Here is a 16,965-nt window from a genome sequence, read left to right as displayed (position 1 = left end):
TCCATCAAAATGGCATCCGTCATTCGATAGATATACTATCACAGTATCTACTCTGAAAATTTGAAAATGTTTCATCGAGGAAAATTGAAATTTTTGTCTTTTTACATATTGTGTAGAAAAAGGATTTTCATATATGAGTAAATATGCACATGAGTGTAATCAGTTGTAGCTTTTAATTTCGCCAAATTTTGCTTATCCAGGTGAAGATATGACGAAGCCACTGCCCGAATTTCAGGAGCACAAATCTGAAAAACCACAGGTTGGTTTGCTCTGAAAAGTTGATCGATTGGTCATCACCAGCGGGTAACCAATCGATCAACTTTTCAGCGAAAACCAGCATTTTATTCTACAGATTTGTGCTCTAGAAAATTCGGGCTGTGGCTTCGTCATACATTTAGCTTATTCTTAAGTGCATTTCATACTCGGCCGCTGGATGCCAGAACAGACGCTGTTTGAGCCGCACCTCCTTGGTGAATAGACGCTCGGGACGTACCTCCTTAATCTAGCTGAAGTTAGAAGGACAACGGTGCCTAGGCCGCCTAGGCTGCACTACCAGCCAAGCACACAACTCTTAGCTGGCGGTCGTTGTCATCGCTTAAGCCGTGGAAGCATGAGGTAGAAACTTGTAACGACCAGAGCTGTGCTGGACGCTCCGGGTTGGCAACTCACCCAGCCTAACTTTTTCAATGTTTGAAATCCATACCAATGGACTTGTTCATGATGTTCAGCATAAACAGAAAATGAGATTACCTTAGGTCATTTGTTTTGTGAATATTGAAAAATGAAAGATAGACGTATGGTACAAAAACTAAGGACTGGGTAGATTAGATAGCAGAACTCTATCTGTTCATAACGCCTGATAATACCATAAATAATCCGCTGTGATGATAAGGTTCAGCTAGGTATCCATATTTCTTATTTAGTTTACGGCGTTGGAGAACATAACGCCGATGAGATAATCCTCGTTATATCTATAAAGATTAATGTAAATTATGAGTTTTACCACGTTTCACCTTGAACATCTGGTAAAAAAAATCATTATGTACTGGCAAAGCTAACAGGTGGCATTTCATTACAATATTCCACGCATACCAACCAACCTTACGTCACGTGTCGTTCAGTGAAACGCAATTCGCAAGATACGGACGGCTTATCTCGAAACGTTATGGACGGTTCTTTGTGGCTACAATAATTCATCCCCAATCACGCATGAGAGCAGTCCGTGTTTGCGTTTGGTTGCACACTCTAGCCGTAGATTATGCAGCGAGTGGGCAATCAAACTCCTATATGAAGCCATAAATAAACCGTATATGCGAGTCGCGCAAATAACCGCGAATATCGGCGATGTAATCGACATTCCTAGAGGTGATTTGAGGCTGTGAAAGTTCTTGCCGACACTACCTACACCGACAGGCGGCGATGGCGAGCGGAGGTGTGTGATAACACAAGTGGTTGTTACGACGACTTCTCTAATCTGAATTGTACTACAATTCATGATTGGTTGACGACCTTCATTATCTAACACATTGCTTAATCATTGTTGTGACTGACATCCAATCGTTGGCTTCGACTTTGATTACTGCAAGACTACGCCTCATCTGTTGATGCATTTCAGTTAGTGTCTTTTCTGTAGTTTACTATTTTCTCCTATTTTAATCGTAGCTCTTTTTAGAAAATAAATGAACGTAAAATGGGGTAACGTTTACGTTTTTCGACATTTTTTTCATTAAACAGTGTTTTCAACAAATTTATATGTTTTTTTAGTCAAGTAGATTAGAACAGGTTATAAGAACTAACATAAGACCAAAATAAAAGGTATGAGGTTTTATGGCGGTTCGCATAACCTCTACAATACTAATTGGTCATCACAATTTTACTTGGGAAACGAGACTTCAGTTAAAGTTGCAATTTAAAGATTTGGCAACTTTTTTTACAATAGTGAGCTGTTTCTGATACATTCACGGTAGTTATCAGCATCATCAAAGATATTTCGATTTACTTCTGTGATCGATTCTGTTTAAGAACCTATATAATATACATCTGTGGTTGAGGTGTTTATACTATATTCAATGCCTCAAAAGTCTGTAGAGTTTCCCACTACGGTTGTAGCTTGTTGTAATGACACGTTTCCAGCTTTTTAAGTCCAGCTTCCATAGCGAAACTTCCCAGGTGCTGCATAGCAATATTAATGTATTTTTGATTGCATTATGATTGACTACTATAGCCACATGAACGGTTATCGGTAATAAATAGTTAGATTAGGGAATACAAAAAGAAGCTGATAATATAATGATGTTTCAGCTTCGAACAATTTTGGGTTCGATGAATTATAATGTTTTGCAACTGTTTGTGCATGTGACCTTCAACTGGCGTTGGCCTTGAGATGGTCATTTCCCCATACGTAATGCCAATTAAAATTGACAAGAATTAGGTGTTTATAGAGAGGCTATACCGATGATGATGGTATCGTCTAGGGAGGGACGCCGAAATTCTGTTTATCCACTCCTCGCGCCCCAATAATATCACTCTCTAATTTGTGTGTTTTTCATTTCTGCGAATCTATTTTCAGACGGACTCTCCCAAACATTTGCAAACGGTAGCGACGGCGGCGGACCAAACACCCAAACACGCGCTCGTATTTCCTCGACGGACGTCAACACACCCAATATATACCTAGCCTACCCTAGTTAATCATTCCTTCGGTGGCATTTGACCAGTGCAGACGCGAGCGTCTCTCTATCGGAAAAACAGCTGAGCTGAGCGCGCAAGCCAGCACTTTTCGTTTTTTTAAATAAAATTCTTACGATTGTGGGGAGCGCCGGACGTCATTACCGCGCGGTATATTGAGACCTGGTCTTCGGTTGAGCAGCTTATTCATTCGACGGTAGTCATACGAAGAGGATAGCCTTAAGGCCGGATACAGTGCAGTGTTAGAAAGTTGGTGAGCTCAGTCTCTGATATCCAGCCATAGTAGCAGATCCTGTTGTGTGCAGTTCAAGTTCAGCGAAGAAGTAATTTCGGAAAAATGTGGGTCGGCCTCCCGGGAAGAAAGGCCTGACACGACTGGAGTTCGTGACATCGTTTAGTGAAAAGTTTCGAAAAGTGTGTGAAAAAAGTGTTTGCGGAGTGATAGTAACTCCGTAATCCCTACGGTTCAAGGGACCATTGACTACCTAGATAGCGCGCGCGCGAAAGCGTCACGCAACCACGACTACGCAACGTCACCCGTTTAAAGATAGGCTTGTTGGTTGAAGTTCGCCAAACCGGCGCGTAACCGGCTTGATGAGAAGAAAACCAGTGCAAACCGATTTGAAGCAATCGTTCGCGAGACTTATGTATTACATCCGGAAAAAGGACTTTCCCAGTCAAGTGAGCCATTGTCATCGTTACTCCCCAAAGGACCCACGACTTAGATCTACGCAGCTCAAACTATCGACGTTAATACGAGTGAATAGTGCCATTACCCGCCAGAGAACTATACGTAACGCCCCAAAAGCCGTCACGGTAGAGACCAGATAGGAGCTGTGCTATCGTGTGCTGGTCGATCACGATCTGTAAAAGCTACCGTCAGCAGGAACGGTTCCCAACGTCTCCGGCGCAGCTGTGTTAGTGTATTGCGCAGTTCAACAACAAAGCCAATCACAACCGTAAATATCTATAAAGACCGAAAAAGCAATAAACCAAGCAAAGGAGCATCGCCGTCTCCAACGCCGTTCGTCTTCTAGGTGGTCGTTAGTCGCAACAGAAGATTGCGCCCGTTGACAACGCGCTTCGAAACGCTTGCTTTACGGAGTCGAGGTCGGGATTGTGGTACATCCGGGCTTCGTACGCACTTGCCGTGCAGGTCCGTCCTTAGTCGTAGCACTCGTTAGGATCTGTTTCGGATAGGCAGAACTCGATTCGTAGATCGCACGGAAAGTGAACGAAAAGGTCTTGATGTGCTTTGCCAATTGCCTCCAACGTGGAATCGTTGCTGATATTTGGAAGCTTTTCCAATCGGTCGGCGGCATACCCGCGGAAACCGCGCACAGTGATTATTATTAGATCTGAATATTCTTTGCAAAGTGAGCCAATTACACCTGAAGGTCAGTCACACGGCCGCTCTGGGGATCGCTTAGAAAGCGAAAGTTCAAGGCATCTGTGATAAATTTCACCCAAATTATTCGCTGTCGATTATCTGCCTGCCTTTTTCTCTTTTAAATCTGAAAGTTTATAAATATACCACCTGAAAATGGTCGTTGAAATTCAAATCACTGACCCCAACAACAAGAGTCACATTCTCCGGAACAATACGGATACCCAGCTGAATCAGAACAACGGCAACAACAATGGCACTCGCTTCGGCAAAGAGGAACTGGAGGCGATCAAGACTACGCTGCTCAACGCCAACGAAGTGACGTTCTGCAATCTTTCCGATGACGATCACGACGACGATGATCGCCGAGCGATGTCGCAGTTGACGGTCGTTGATCCCAACCGGCGCAAGCCTCGTCTCAACTCTGAACTCTCGGAAGCTGACTCGATTCTATCGTCCTACAATGAACCTCTGAGAAAGCCGAAACCGAAGATACCGGACGGTGGCTGGGGCTGGATGGTAGTATTGTCATCGTTGGTGATTTCGCTCATCATGGACGGCGTATCGTTCTCATTCGGGTTGATCTACACTGAGCTGCTAGCGTACTTTGGGGAGTCTAAATCGAAAACCGCTTGGATTGGGTCACTGTTCATCGCCGTGCCACTTCTGGTTGGTCCCATTATGTCTAACCTTGTCGATCGCTATGGCTGCCGGAAAATGTCCATGATTGGAGGAACCGTTGCAACGCTTGGCTTCGTCATTTCATCCTACTGCCAATCGGTTGAACAGCTGTATTTCTCGTTCGGAATCTTGTCCGGATTAGGCTTAGGAGTTCAATACGTTACCGTCGTTGTTTCCATTGCATTCTGGTTCGACAAGAAGCGAACCTTTGCCACCGGAATCGGTGCTTCCGGTACCGGTATTGGTACTTTCCTCTACGCACCCTTCACTCAATACCTCATAGAAAATTTCGGTTGGCGTGGGACCACCCTAATCCTAGCCGGAACGCTGTTCAACATAGTCGCCATGGGCGCATTGATGCGCGATCCTGAATGGATGATTGAGGAGGAACGCCTAGAAAGTCGTTCCCAGAGCATCACGACCTTCTCCAACTCTAGCGTCTGCCTGGATGAAATCAAGAAACTTCTCGAAACGGGCGTCCCCAAGGAACATCTCCTCGATACTTTGGTGACCAACGTCAACACGGAAGCGAATCAAGTCATTCCGCCGGACGACCTAACTATTACGAAAAAGTATCAAAGTGAACTAACACTGCCGACGTTCTTCACGCACGATCATGAACTCGTCAAACCACAGCCACATGGTGGCAGCCGACGTTCCCTACGGCAAGCCCTCTTCGCGAAGGAGGCTTTCCGCCGCCTAGAAGAAGAACCTTCCCCTGTCGAGGAAACCAAGAACATGCTAGCTAAGCTTGCCAGCACGGAATCGCTTAACTCGTACGAGAAAATATCCAGCACTGGTTATGGGGATACCGGAAGCAGCAGTCGCAAAGCCTCTCTCCAGACGCTCAGTGTTAACTCTCTAGACGAAGGATATCTCAGTTGCCAGCGCCAAAAAGAACTGCAATCCCGCGGAGGAGGTAGCACCTGGTCCTTGGATGAGACCACCCTCGCCATGAAGAACGCCGCCGAGGACGAGAAACGGTCCTTCCGCGGAACCTCACTGGACGTGGTCTACGAAAACGAGATCTTCAATCCCAACGTGAACACCACCGTTACTCTGGTCGTGCCCAAGCAGAAGAAGATTCATCCTAAGCACAAAAATGGCGGACTGCGGCGGACCAACATTTCGCATCATCCGCTGCGATACTCGCACTACTTGCAGAATATGCGCGTCCACCGGAACTCCATCCACTACCGAGGTGCCTTGCTGAACACTCCCCGGTATCGCCTTAAGGCTTCGTCCTGTCCGAACATCTACCGCAACTCTATGACGACCATTGCGAGGGAGAAGGACGAGGTGAGTTTCAAGCAGATCACTTGTATATTCAGATAATAATTTACATTTCGATAGTAATTTGAGTCTACCCCATTACCTCGAATGCTAGTACCCCCAAAAGCCATTGATCCGAGTGGGTCATTTCCCCGAACGCCACTACATTAAACGACTTTTCATTTAAAAAAAAACTAACTTTAAAAGACAGCAAAACAATTATTTTCAGTCTTTGAATTTCGGAAATTTGGAATTCGATTTCGATGACGATTCATCCTTGCTTCCTTGGTTAGGACATTTGAAGATCCTAAGCCAGGATCCGAATAAATTCCGCAAGAGCCTTTAGTTTGTTGTAACGTTTTGGATAAGATAAATAGGTTGTGTGCCTCTTTGAGAAAGATTTCAAAATTTGTAATAAAATAAATCGATGAAAAATTTCGTTACATTTCTTTGCACGACTAATAGCCATTTAAATGGGATTTCAAAAACATAAAAGCTTCATAGTATCAATTATAGAAGTGGCAGGGTAATAACGTTCAGTGTAATGGGGTAGAGCCAGCAAATCATAACCATAATATCACACAAAACTTCACATCGGTAGTTGCATTACAGTTTTCGAGAAAATATTTGCCTTTCCAATATGCGTATTAACATGTGATGGTACTTTTCAAACAGATCTATATTGTTCCTTCACACAGGTATTTGTTAAGAGTAAGTGTTACACGTTAGGACTTCCGTTCAATAATGGATGCTTTTGCAGGCGAGTTGGGCATGGCATCACCACCAGTTCAAATAACGCGGAATGTTTCGTTCGTTATAATTTTTGTTCTTCATATGCGTTGAAACAAAAACTCAGCAATTTTCGTTAATAAATCTGGATTACATTGTTTGATCAAGCATGTTCGCTTTTGTTGACAGTTAGTTATGGATTAGTTTAGTTCGATAGGTTCAGTTTACTGCATGCAGTTATTTTCCATCAAACTATCAATTGGCAAAACTGCATTTGAAAATCGCATCGTCAATTTATCATAAAATCAAGGGATTCTTAGTATAGTCGATCGGGACTCCTATTACGCGGTATCATCAACTTTATCGTAAAGTTGCTCATAATCGTTCAGTGTGTGTAAAATCTCTACAAAACTTAAGGACAAACGTCTTGAAATCCCGCTTCAACAGTGCATCAGAATTTCAAACGCACAAATCTCAAGAAGCAAGATTCACACAACAGTGCATTTCAATATTCTGTTCTTGCTCACTCGTAATAAGCTTAAAATAAGAAGATTAGGTGCGCTGGTTTTGTTTACGAAGAGATTTGTGCCTTCGAAATCGTGAGTAGGTACCAAAGTCGGCCATTGTGGCGGCCATTTTGGGACTCTAACAAGTCTGTCCTTAACGATTATGAGTGGCTGTCATATCAGTGGCATTGTGTAGGGATTTTTCCAGAAATGTTTCTTGGAATTTCTCCAAAAAGTTGCCTAAACATTTTACAGGGATTGTTTCAGGAATCTCTCCACTCTCCAGCAATTTCTTCAGAAGTTTACTCAGGCATTCCATCAGGAATTCTTACAATAAGTCCTGCAGGGATCCTTCAATGCAACACGCATGTCACAGAAGAGTCACTGCAGCGCAGGTTTGTTTGCACAGAAGTCACTGTGACTTACTTTTACTTTAAACATATAAGTTCTTACATGCTAGAAGCACCGACATTTCTCCACTAATTCACCCAGGAAAGACTCTTTCTCAATTCTCCCAGGGTTTCTTTATTGAATTTCTCTAGAAAATCCACCAAGAATTCCTCTTTGAATGAGCAAGAAAATAGACCTACACTGTAAAACATGTTTTTATGGATAAACAGGTTTTTTTGTGTCTTATTTATGAGATTTTCAACCTGGTTTATCTCAGAAAGGATAAATAGTCTAATCACCCGAGATAATCGAGCCATTTTCCATCTTTTTTTTGTTAAGGCAAGAAGAGTGCATGCATATCGAAAAGAAATCCCATAAGAAATTTCTGATGGATTACTGAGATTACTAAAATGAGTTTCTGGAGGACTGTCATATGGAACTCCTGGAGTATTAAAAAAAACTTTTTCGGAGAATTCTTAAATGAAACTAATGCAGAATACCCAGAAAGAAACTGAAAATTCCAGAATGAACTTCCGGTGAATTCCTAGGAATAACTCCTCGAGGAATCCCATCAGAAACTTCTAAAGCACGGTTTCCCAACCTTCGTTTCGCGACTCCCCAACTGCTTGCAGGCATGCTGCGATTGTTCTACGAAAAACGGGGTGACAACCGACTGGGGGGGTCGCGAAAGCAAAGGTTGGGAAGCGATGATTCTAAAGAAATTGCAGGACTCCCAGAAGGATTTCCTAGAAGAATGTCGTCTAGAATAGTGTCCACATGCCATTCAATGGAACTCAAGTCATTCATCGACTACTTCTACCAGAAGTAGGTATTTACTAGAATAATGTCAAAAGGAACCGTTGAAAATTTTCAGAAGAAACTCCTGAAGGAATCCCAGACAAACTTGGGAGCAATCCCAAGAAGAACTTCGGGGGGAATCCCAAAAAGAAGTCCACAGGAATCTCAGATGGATTCTCTGAAGAAATTTCAACGAGAATTCTAAGGCAAAAGCAAGAATGGATTCGTTAAGGAGTCCTGATTTCTGGTGGAACTGCTGAAGGAATTCCCGTAGAAACTCCAGGAGGAATTTAGAAACGAACATCTGTATAAATTACAGAACGAACTCCTGAAGAAATACCACGGGTTAGGCAACATTTTAGATATCCAAACATTAGCGTGGGTCATTGGAATCGAATCCTCAGGTCAAAGCTTTTTTGGTTTCATTGCGGGATCTGAGTATCTGTGCAAAATTTGAGCACAATTGGTTGTGTCACACTTTGCGCATATTAATTAAAATTTGTATGGGATTTTGTATGGGATAACATATATTTTTGCATTTTGATCATAAGTTAAAAAAGTTTGTCCGAAACTTTTTAACCAATGATGTAAAATAATAGACTAGGAAGTTCAGAAAAACTTTGTCGAAGACCACAAAGCGATGCGATGCTTTTAAATAAAGTAATATTGAATTCAACAAACCGCATGCATGTGTTTAAGTTTTAACACGTAAAGGACTAACAATAGGTTTCAACAAAATCATGCTGTTTCGGCAAGCAATGCCAACACTATAACTTTTCCAATAGCCATCAGATCACTTCGTGGTCTTCGACTAAATTTTTCAGAACACCCCAGGCTATGTTTTCACATTATCGGTTACATGATTTTAGAAAAGAAAGAAATGTAAAAAAAAGTATGTTTATTTCATGTAAAACCCCAAACTAGCTTCAAACGCGATGCGCAAAACGTACACATAACCGATCGTGCCAAAATTTTGTACAGTTATTTGACTCCTGAGATGGGACCTAAAAAACTTTGATCTGCGGGGATGCCATCAAATTTTCCATTTTTCCATATAACGGATGACCCACTCTAATAAACATCTCATCGAATCCCAAGACATAACCAAGCGGAATTATATGCGATTGTCTAGAGGAATTCAAAAACAATCTTTGAGGAATCCCACAAGAATCTTATTGGAAAAAAAACTAAATGTACACAGAGAAAAATTTCTACTCAGTGGCTGAGTTGGCCTTACTCAGAAATCGAAAAATCCTTTGTTTTCTTACTCAGTTTCCGTTAAAAGTGGGACAACCCATTGCCAATGGGTTGTCCCACTTTTAGCCGAAACTGAGTAAGAAAACAAAGGAATTTTCGATTTCTGAGTAAGACCAACTCAGCCACTGAGTAGAAATTTTTCTCGGTGTAGTTCTGAAGGATATCCAAGAGATTACACCATTGGCGTAAATAGGGGGTGGCCAGGGGGGGTCGGGCCCCTCCAGAATCGTGAGATTCAGGCAATAAGTAACTATGGATCAGTTCAGGAGTATAAAAAATCTATTTAGACATGGTCGTGAACCACACAATGTAGATAGTAGGACGCTATATTGTACAATATCAGGTATACAGCGCCCCACTTCCGACATTGTGTAACGCAAGGCAAAAGCAGCGGAAGTAAAAGAAAAAATGTCGCTAAAACGGTTTCGAACTGGAAACAACGTAATATTCCAAAGCAAGAGATAACCAAGCGTAAGTGCCTCTATAACCACAGCTGTAAAGACGTGGGTATTCAGCATGACCATGCTGAAGGTGACGGGTTTGATTTTCGGTAGGTCCAGGAACTTTTCTTCAGGATATTTCCTAGACTTCCTTGGGCATAGAGTATCTTTGTGTTTGCCACACGGTATACACATGTAAAATTGTCATTGGCAGATCAAGTTCTAAGTTAACCCATGAGCAGCTGTGTCTTGGACCACCTTCAGCGACACCACGCTCACGCTGTGTACCGCATGCATGCATTTTGCATTTCTCATGGCGCATGTACTCAGTACTCAGCACAGTATGCGACCGCTCCCTGGTTAATAACTGTGGAAGTGTTCATAGCACACTAAACTGAGAAGCAGGGTTTGTCCCAGTTGGGAAGTTACACCAGGAAGAAAAACCGAGCGTATTGGTACAATATGGTAGGAATCACAAAAATATTCTTGAAGAAATCTTAGACAGAAGATTTCTGGAGGAAATTCATGAGATTACGTGATAAAGAAATCCAAAAAGACACTTTTTGGAAGTCCCCATAGAAATAATTCGTAACGAAATCTAATTGACAATCATGCGGAATCCTACGAGATGTAACACCAGAAAAATTCTTGAAGGAATGCTAGAGGGTAACCTATAAGTACCGTAAAATGGGGTATCTTTGATAATGCAGGTAACTTTGATAGTGCGACAGGCATGGTACAGTTTATCATATAACAATGATTCCTTTAATCAGTTAAGAAAAAGACTAACGTAGATCAAAACTAAATATACATATATGGAAGTCCATCTTAAACGTATTTTCATTAAAACCGAGTTTGTACATATTTAGCTTTTCGGGCAAAAAATAAGAGTTGACATTTTTGTCATTTGTCAACCCCTTCAAACAACCTTTTTTTAATGAGTGGCCTCTTATTGTCGGTAGATCCATCCATAGTAGATTCCAAATCAGGCCTTAAATCTCTTAACGAAATGTGTTTTTACGAATTGGAATCCATTTTGTGAAATGGGACATAAATCTCCATACACCGATAAACGCTTAAAAGTATGCAATGCCTTTGTAATTTCATATAGTTAAATCTGTTGTGTTCAAAATTTATTTATAAAATATTCAAAAACAACCCAAAAAGAGAGAACTCACCATGAATCATTTGTTGATGTACCGACAAAAATATATTTTTTTACAAAGATAATGATTTTTGATAGCTATTTAAAATTCCCTGTATTTCTTTACTCAGTATTCCACAAACTCATTTTTATATGTATAGACTGTTTCAGAAATTATAAATGCACTAACTATATTTAGTTTAACTAAATATTGACTGTCATTTTAATTTTAGAGTGATATGCAGGAAAGTTCCTAATAGGTCATGTAGGATACACTCTGAGGATACAAATAATACCGACTTTGTTACCATTTCGTGCAAAAGATAGAAAATCGAGATCTGTAAACCAAAACCTAAAAAAAGAAAGTTGCACAAAACGGTCATGAAATATAAAAAATCTCATAAATGAGACATTTCTTTAACAAACATTATGGGAATTACTGTATCGATAAGGAAAGATGTTTTTCTATTAGACAAAGTTATTTTGACCGGAAAAAAAAATTCAAGAATCATCATTAAAAATAAAGGCTGCAAGAAAAAAGCAGCAAAATTTTGAACAACACTAGCTAAAAAAACGTAAACAAACTAGGGTAGGTAATCAAAAGTTGAACCAAATTGCGGCTTTCCGAAGTAGCGCAAAATTTGAGTGATTTTTTCTCCCACATGAAAATAATTTACTACGGCAAAATCTTATGTACATGAAAACCACGGGTATAAGCTTTCTGTTAAGTGGCAAAAAGTTTGTATTTGCACCGTATTTCATTGAAAAATTCGATTATTCGTCAACAAGGATTTTAATCTTAATTTGAACCAATTTTAATCTTAATTTGAACTACTGGCGGCAGCAGCTCGAGCATCTCCCACAACAGCCAATTTCGTACTGAACAATAACAATAACAATAGAAAAACACATGGATCTGCTAATTCCCATAACTATTTTTCATTAGGCAGTGGAATTCAACTAAGAATGTTCTAAACTCTTCAGGAACTTGGAAACTAAATTTGGAATTTTTCATCCCCCAAGAGTAAACAAAACAACCACTAGCGCAGTCTGCTGGCCAACACTGGAAGCTCGCCCCCTTTTTCTAGTTCAAATTTAGATTACAAATGGTTCAACTTAAGATAACATTCACCAAGTAAGAATTACTTAAATTTGATAATTTTATGACAAATAATGAGGAATATTATACGGTTGGTCGATTTTACGATAAATAAGCCTTCATTTGACGTGTTCACATATTGCGCGTGATACAATGCATGAGCTGCACGAGTGCACCGAAAATGTGCTTTCTCTGGGGGGAAATGGGTGAAATCACAGTGATTTTTTAATTGCCTGTTTTCCATGACAAAAACGCTTTTTTCAATGCTTTTAAAGTCCATGTTATCAGGTTTATATTACGGAAAGCTGTTTAACATCTTTTCCGGGACAATATTTGCCTTGAAGGTACGTCGTTTTAATGAATTTCGAAATGGTTCAAATTAAGATTACAATTTAACTAGTTCAAAGTTTGATTTCTTACCCTAATACCTCAACAACTGTTTATTATATTCGCTTTGATAGTATGACGAGCTTTGTCATCTGAAGGATAGGATGACCTGCAAGAAAAAACTTAGTTTTAATGAAATGTGTTCATAAACGCTAAGAAACTGTATTGCAGTCCTTACGTTGCATAGAAAAACCTTGAAAAAATAAGAAAGTTGATTTCCTCAAAATGCTATGGAAATGGCCTCATGAATTTTTCCCAGGTTTTGATGACGGCATTTCTTAGACAAGCTATTGAGGTAGCGAATGTGATAAAAAGTAAGATAATTTTTGGAATTTAGTAAGAAATAATGTTGAAAACACCCTTGTACAAATGAAAATTTCAAGCATGAAGCAAATAATTGAAGAACTCTATTGTTTTTCAAAATATCATGACAGTTTACATGGAATGTAAAATGTGGAATGCAATATACTGTATTGTGAAAACAATTCACGATCACGATCAAATCTGACTATACATGTCAATGGTTGCTACTCCGTGATTGATCTGAGCTGGTTCCAATTGCACTGAGATCCAAATGAATAAGGGCTGGGACACTCCACTTATTCTCAATATTCCGGTTACTGTAGAAATATTACATTTTTTCTGGACAAACTCAAACGATTTTTTTTTTTGAAAAATATGAAACAAATGAGTAAACGGGAGCAACAACAACTTCTATTTTATAATTTCAGAGCATTTAACGTTACACGATTACATCCATACTCAAGATTTACAAAATTTGCTTGCTCCTTTTCAATGTCGCTAATACCGTTGCAGCTCCGTATATCAAAATTACTTTTATAAGACTTCTAAAGCATTCTCAATGATTAATTTTTCCCTCGCAGAAATGGTACGACAGCTTAATCGACGCCTTGAAAACCATGTTCGATTTTTCACTGTTCTTCGAGTACAAATTCGCCATGATGTCCATTTCAACGCTACTGCTGTTCATTTGGTAAGATCCAGATTGTAGAGATCATAGGACGAGGTCCGTCGTTGATTGAAACAACGGTACATTGATTTTTCATTCCCAAATAGGTACATCATTCCTTACTTCTACATCCCGGATTATATGCTGATGAACAACTTCACGGAGCAAGATGGTGCGAACCTGATCTCGATCATCGGCATTACCAATACCATCGGTATGGTCGGTCTCGGTTGGTTGGGTGATCAACGCTGGGTGAATGTGACCAAGACGTACGCGATTTGCATGTTTTGTAAGTATATTTATAATGTCCAATAGTTGAATTTAGTTTATTATCGAAAATCACTATACCAAGAAGCGTATCAGCACTTCGGAACATCCTGAGACACTATTTCCGAATAACCAAAAGATAGGATAAGAGAATACATTTGTGAGCGTTTTGATGTTTTTGTAGCCTTCTACGCAGCTTCATGTTTGCCAATTTTACAAAAAATGTAGTTATTGTATTCAATTGAATAAAAAAACTAAATGTTTTGTTATGCACTCATTGTTTCAATTGATCATCGAAGCAAATTTTTGTAGTAGTTGCCGCATCAAAACAAAGCAGCCACCGTATATAGGTTTTAACATTGTGACAGCATTATGTTAAACACACAAGAAAACGGTGGCGCTATCTCTTAATTTCATAACGACCATTTTTATGGTACCTATTTATTATGTTGTTACGTAATTTTCAAGGCAGTGTTGCCAAATGTGCTTGTTGACAAAATGAAAGTTCTAGTGATCGATTTGAATAGCTCGAATCTGCATAGGAATCACGACCTATTCAAATCGATCGCCAGAGTTTTTTAGGTACTTTAAATTTAATTTAAGAATAACAAAACAATATACACTTTACATAATTACTGAAAAAATCATCTAAAATTTACCTTTTCCACCGACAGTATGCGGCGTGTCCATCGTCCTGATGCCCCTGGTAATCACCAGCTACGGAACAATGGCCGTACTTAGTGGCCTATTTGGATTTACCTTTGCCAGTACATTCTCCTTCACACCCATCATCCTGGTCCGGTTGGTAAGTCTGGACGATTTCACCGTTGCTTACGGGTTATGTTTGCTGGTGCAGGGTATTGGCAGTCTCATCGGACCACCGATGGCCGGTTTCATGTACGATCTGACTGAGCAGTGGGACATCTCGTTCTACGCCGCTGGGTTCTTCATATTTTTGTCGGGTGTATTTGCTTGGGCCGTCGGTACACTAGACACCGAAAGTGAAGAGAAAGAAAGCGAAGAACTTAGTTCAACCCTGTCGGAGTAGGTCTGGGGTTGGGATAGGCGATAGGTACGCTGTTCTAAAAAGTAGAACGTTTCGCATAACGTTTGAATTATTGAAAGTTTGCCAGAAAGTGTGTTCATTCTTCTTTATACTAAGCGATCGTTATTTCAAACGTCTTGACTCTTTGACTAAAAAATGTCTTCAAATGGACACCCACATAAAACTTTGGTTTGGAGAACCCTAAATCCGACATGTCACCCAGGACAGTGTTGCATTTCTATTAAAATGCAATTATAATCAAATCGTGTATCACATTTCGTACTCACCTTCTCGACAAATAACGTTTACTATTTTCATTTTTCCTCAGTATTCCTACCTCAAAATTATACCAGTTGTGTTTTACAGTATAAAATACCGCGTTGTGCAATTTTTGAGCTATTAACCACTAATCTTTGATCAGGTATCAAATCAAGCAAACATCAAAACCAAACGCATGCCTTACATATTTTCGACATATATTCTGAAAACGTACTTTAACCTCTAGTTTTTAAGGTAGGAAATGGATCTCATAGTTCTCAATTTGCTGAACCAACTTTCTGAGATGAGAACTTCGCATCTTCTAGACCATTTTAGTATAGTAGCAACGAATAACGAATTTAGATCAAAATTAGGAACTTTTAGGTACCAATCACCAGACATCATACAGGCGAATCGTAGGAGAAATCATGTAGCTGTACGTAGCGAGTATTGTAGCAAGGCCTTCATTAAATGAGTACCGAATTACTAGATTAATAGGTAGGATGAAATCAGTATACTTCGGTTCGCTGAGCGCTGAAGACACACGTGATAGGAGTTTGTACGTTAAAAGATTTGCGTTATTGTTCAAGGCAGAATCGTCTCATACGAATTATGAAATTGAAAAACATGCATGACCATGATTTAAAAGAAACAAACATATTAAAATACAGATGGTAAGGCTTATTGATAGTTTATAAACGCATATAAAGATCACTTAAATAGTTTACCAACCATGCTAGAAAGCAATTTATCCCCATTTCATTCATGCGAGTACTTATTCTATAACAAATGTATTTAATGAAATTTCAAGTTGAATAAAAAACTCTACGATTAAATAAAACTATTGGTTTGTTTGAATGTTACACATATTATTGTTTTCACTATGCATATGTGAAATTCAAAGCACGTGTTTTTATCGCGTAGTGATGACAAACCATGGTGCGGTGCAAACAACCTGGATTACATATCATTTTGGAATTAAATAATTTTGAGGCTCTACGGTAATATCAACGATGCAACCATAGGCGCCAACTTATGGGGGGGGGGGGGCAACTTCTTCCTAGCATTCCTCCAGGATATCATCCACGAATTTTAACAAGGTTTCCTCGAGGAATTCCTCCAGAAATTATCCAGGAATTTCTTCAAGAATTCCTCCAGGAATTAATCTAGGAACTCTTTCATAAACTCTGTCAGCAATTCGTTCATGGATTTAGAATTGCTTCCAGGATTTTCTATAGGAATACCTTTTGGATTTTTTCCAGAGATTCTTCCAGAAATTCTTCCAAATTTTCTTCAGAAACTCCTGCAGAGATTCCTTAAAAAATTTCACCAGGAATTCCACTAAGAATTCCTCCAGGAACTTCTTCAGTGATGTTTCTAAGGATTTCTCCTCGAATTTCACCAAGTATTCCTCCAGGGCTTCCTTCATAAATTACTTCCATGATTCCTTCAAGGATTCCAAGGGATTTTATCAGAAATTTCTCGCAGAGTTCCTCCAGAAATTCATCCAATGATTGTTTCAAGAATTCGTGGAGATTCTTCCAGGAATTCCTTAAGGGATTCCTCCAGCAAATCGCACAGGAATACCTCCAGGATTTTCAGGAGCTCCTTCAGGAATTGATTTAGGAATCCTGGACATCCTTCAGA

The 16,965-nt window shown here is 39.8% G+C and overlaps 1 protein-coding gene across 4 annotated transcripts in view; it reads left to right on the top strand.

Moving 5' to 3' along the window:
• Positions 1–15,966, top strand: part of LOC109420256 (monocarboxylate transporter 9) — a 53,452-nt gene extending 37,486 nt beyond the window's left edge. For 3 of the 4 annotated variants that reach the window (XM_029869911.2, XM_029869912.2, XM_062853744.1), the window contains exons 2-6: positions 2,570–6,055; positions 6,704–6,739; positions 13,663–13,772; positions 13,856–14,037; positions 14,690–15,966. In XM_029869911.2, the coding sequence (XP_029725771.1) occupies positions 4,232–6,055; positions 6,704–6,739; positions 13,663–13,772; positions 13,856–14,037; positions 14,690–15,063 (2,526 nt within the window). In that variant the 5' untranslated portion in view covers positions 2,570–4,231 and the 3' untranslated portion in view covers positions 15,064–15,966. The remainder of the gene's footprint in view (positions 1–2,569; positions 6,056–6,703; positions 6,740–13,662; positions 13,773–13,855; positions 14,038–14,689) is intronic. The other variant, XM_029869913.2, reaches the window with a different exon arrangement.
• The last annotated feature ends 999 nt before the right edge of the window (positions 15,967–16,965 follow it).

This window comes from Aedes albopictus, chromosome 2 (genome assembly GCF_035046485.1).
Source record: "Aedes albopictus strain Foshan chromosome 2, AalbF5, whole genome shotgun sequence".
NCBI lineage: Eukaryota > Metazoa > Arthropoda > Insecta > Diptera > Culicidae > Aedes > Aedes albopictus.
Note: the sequence above shows the minus strand (reverse complement) of the source record. Positions and strands in the feature narration are given on the sequence as shown.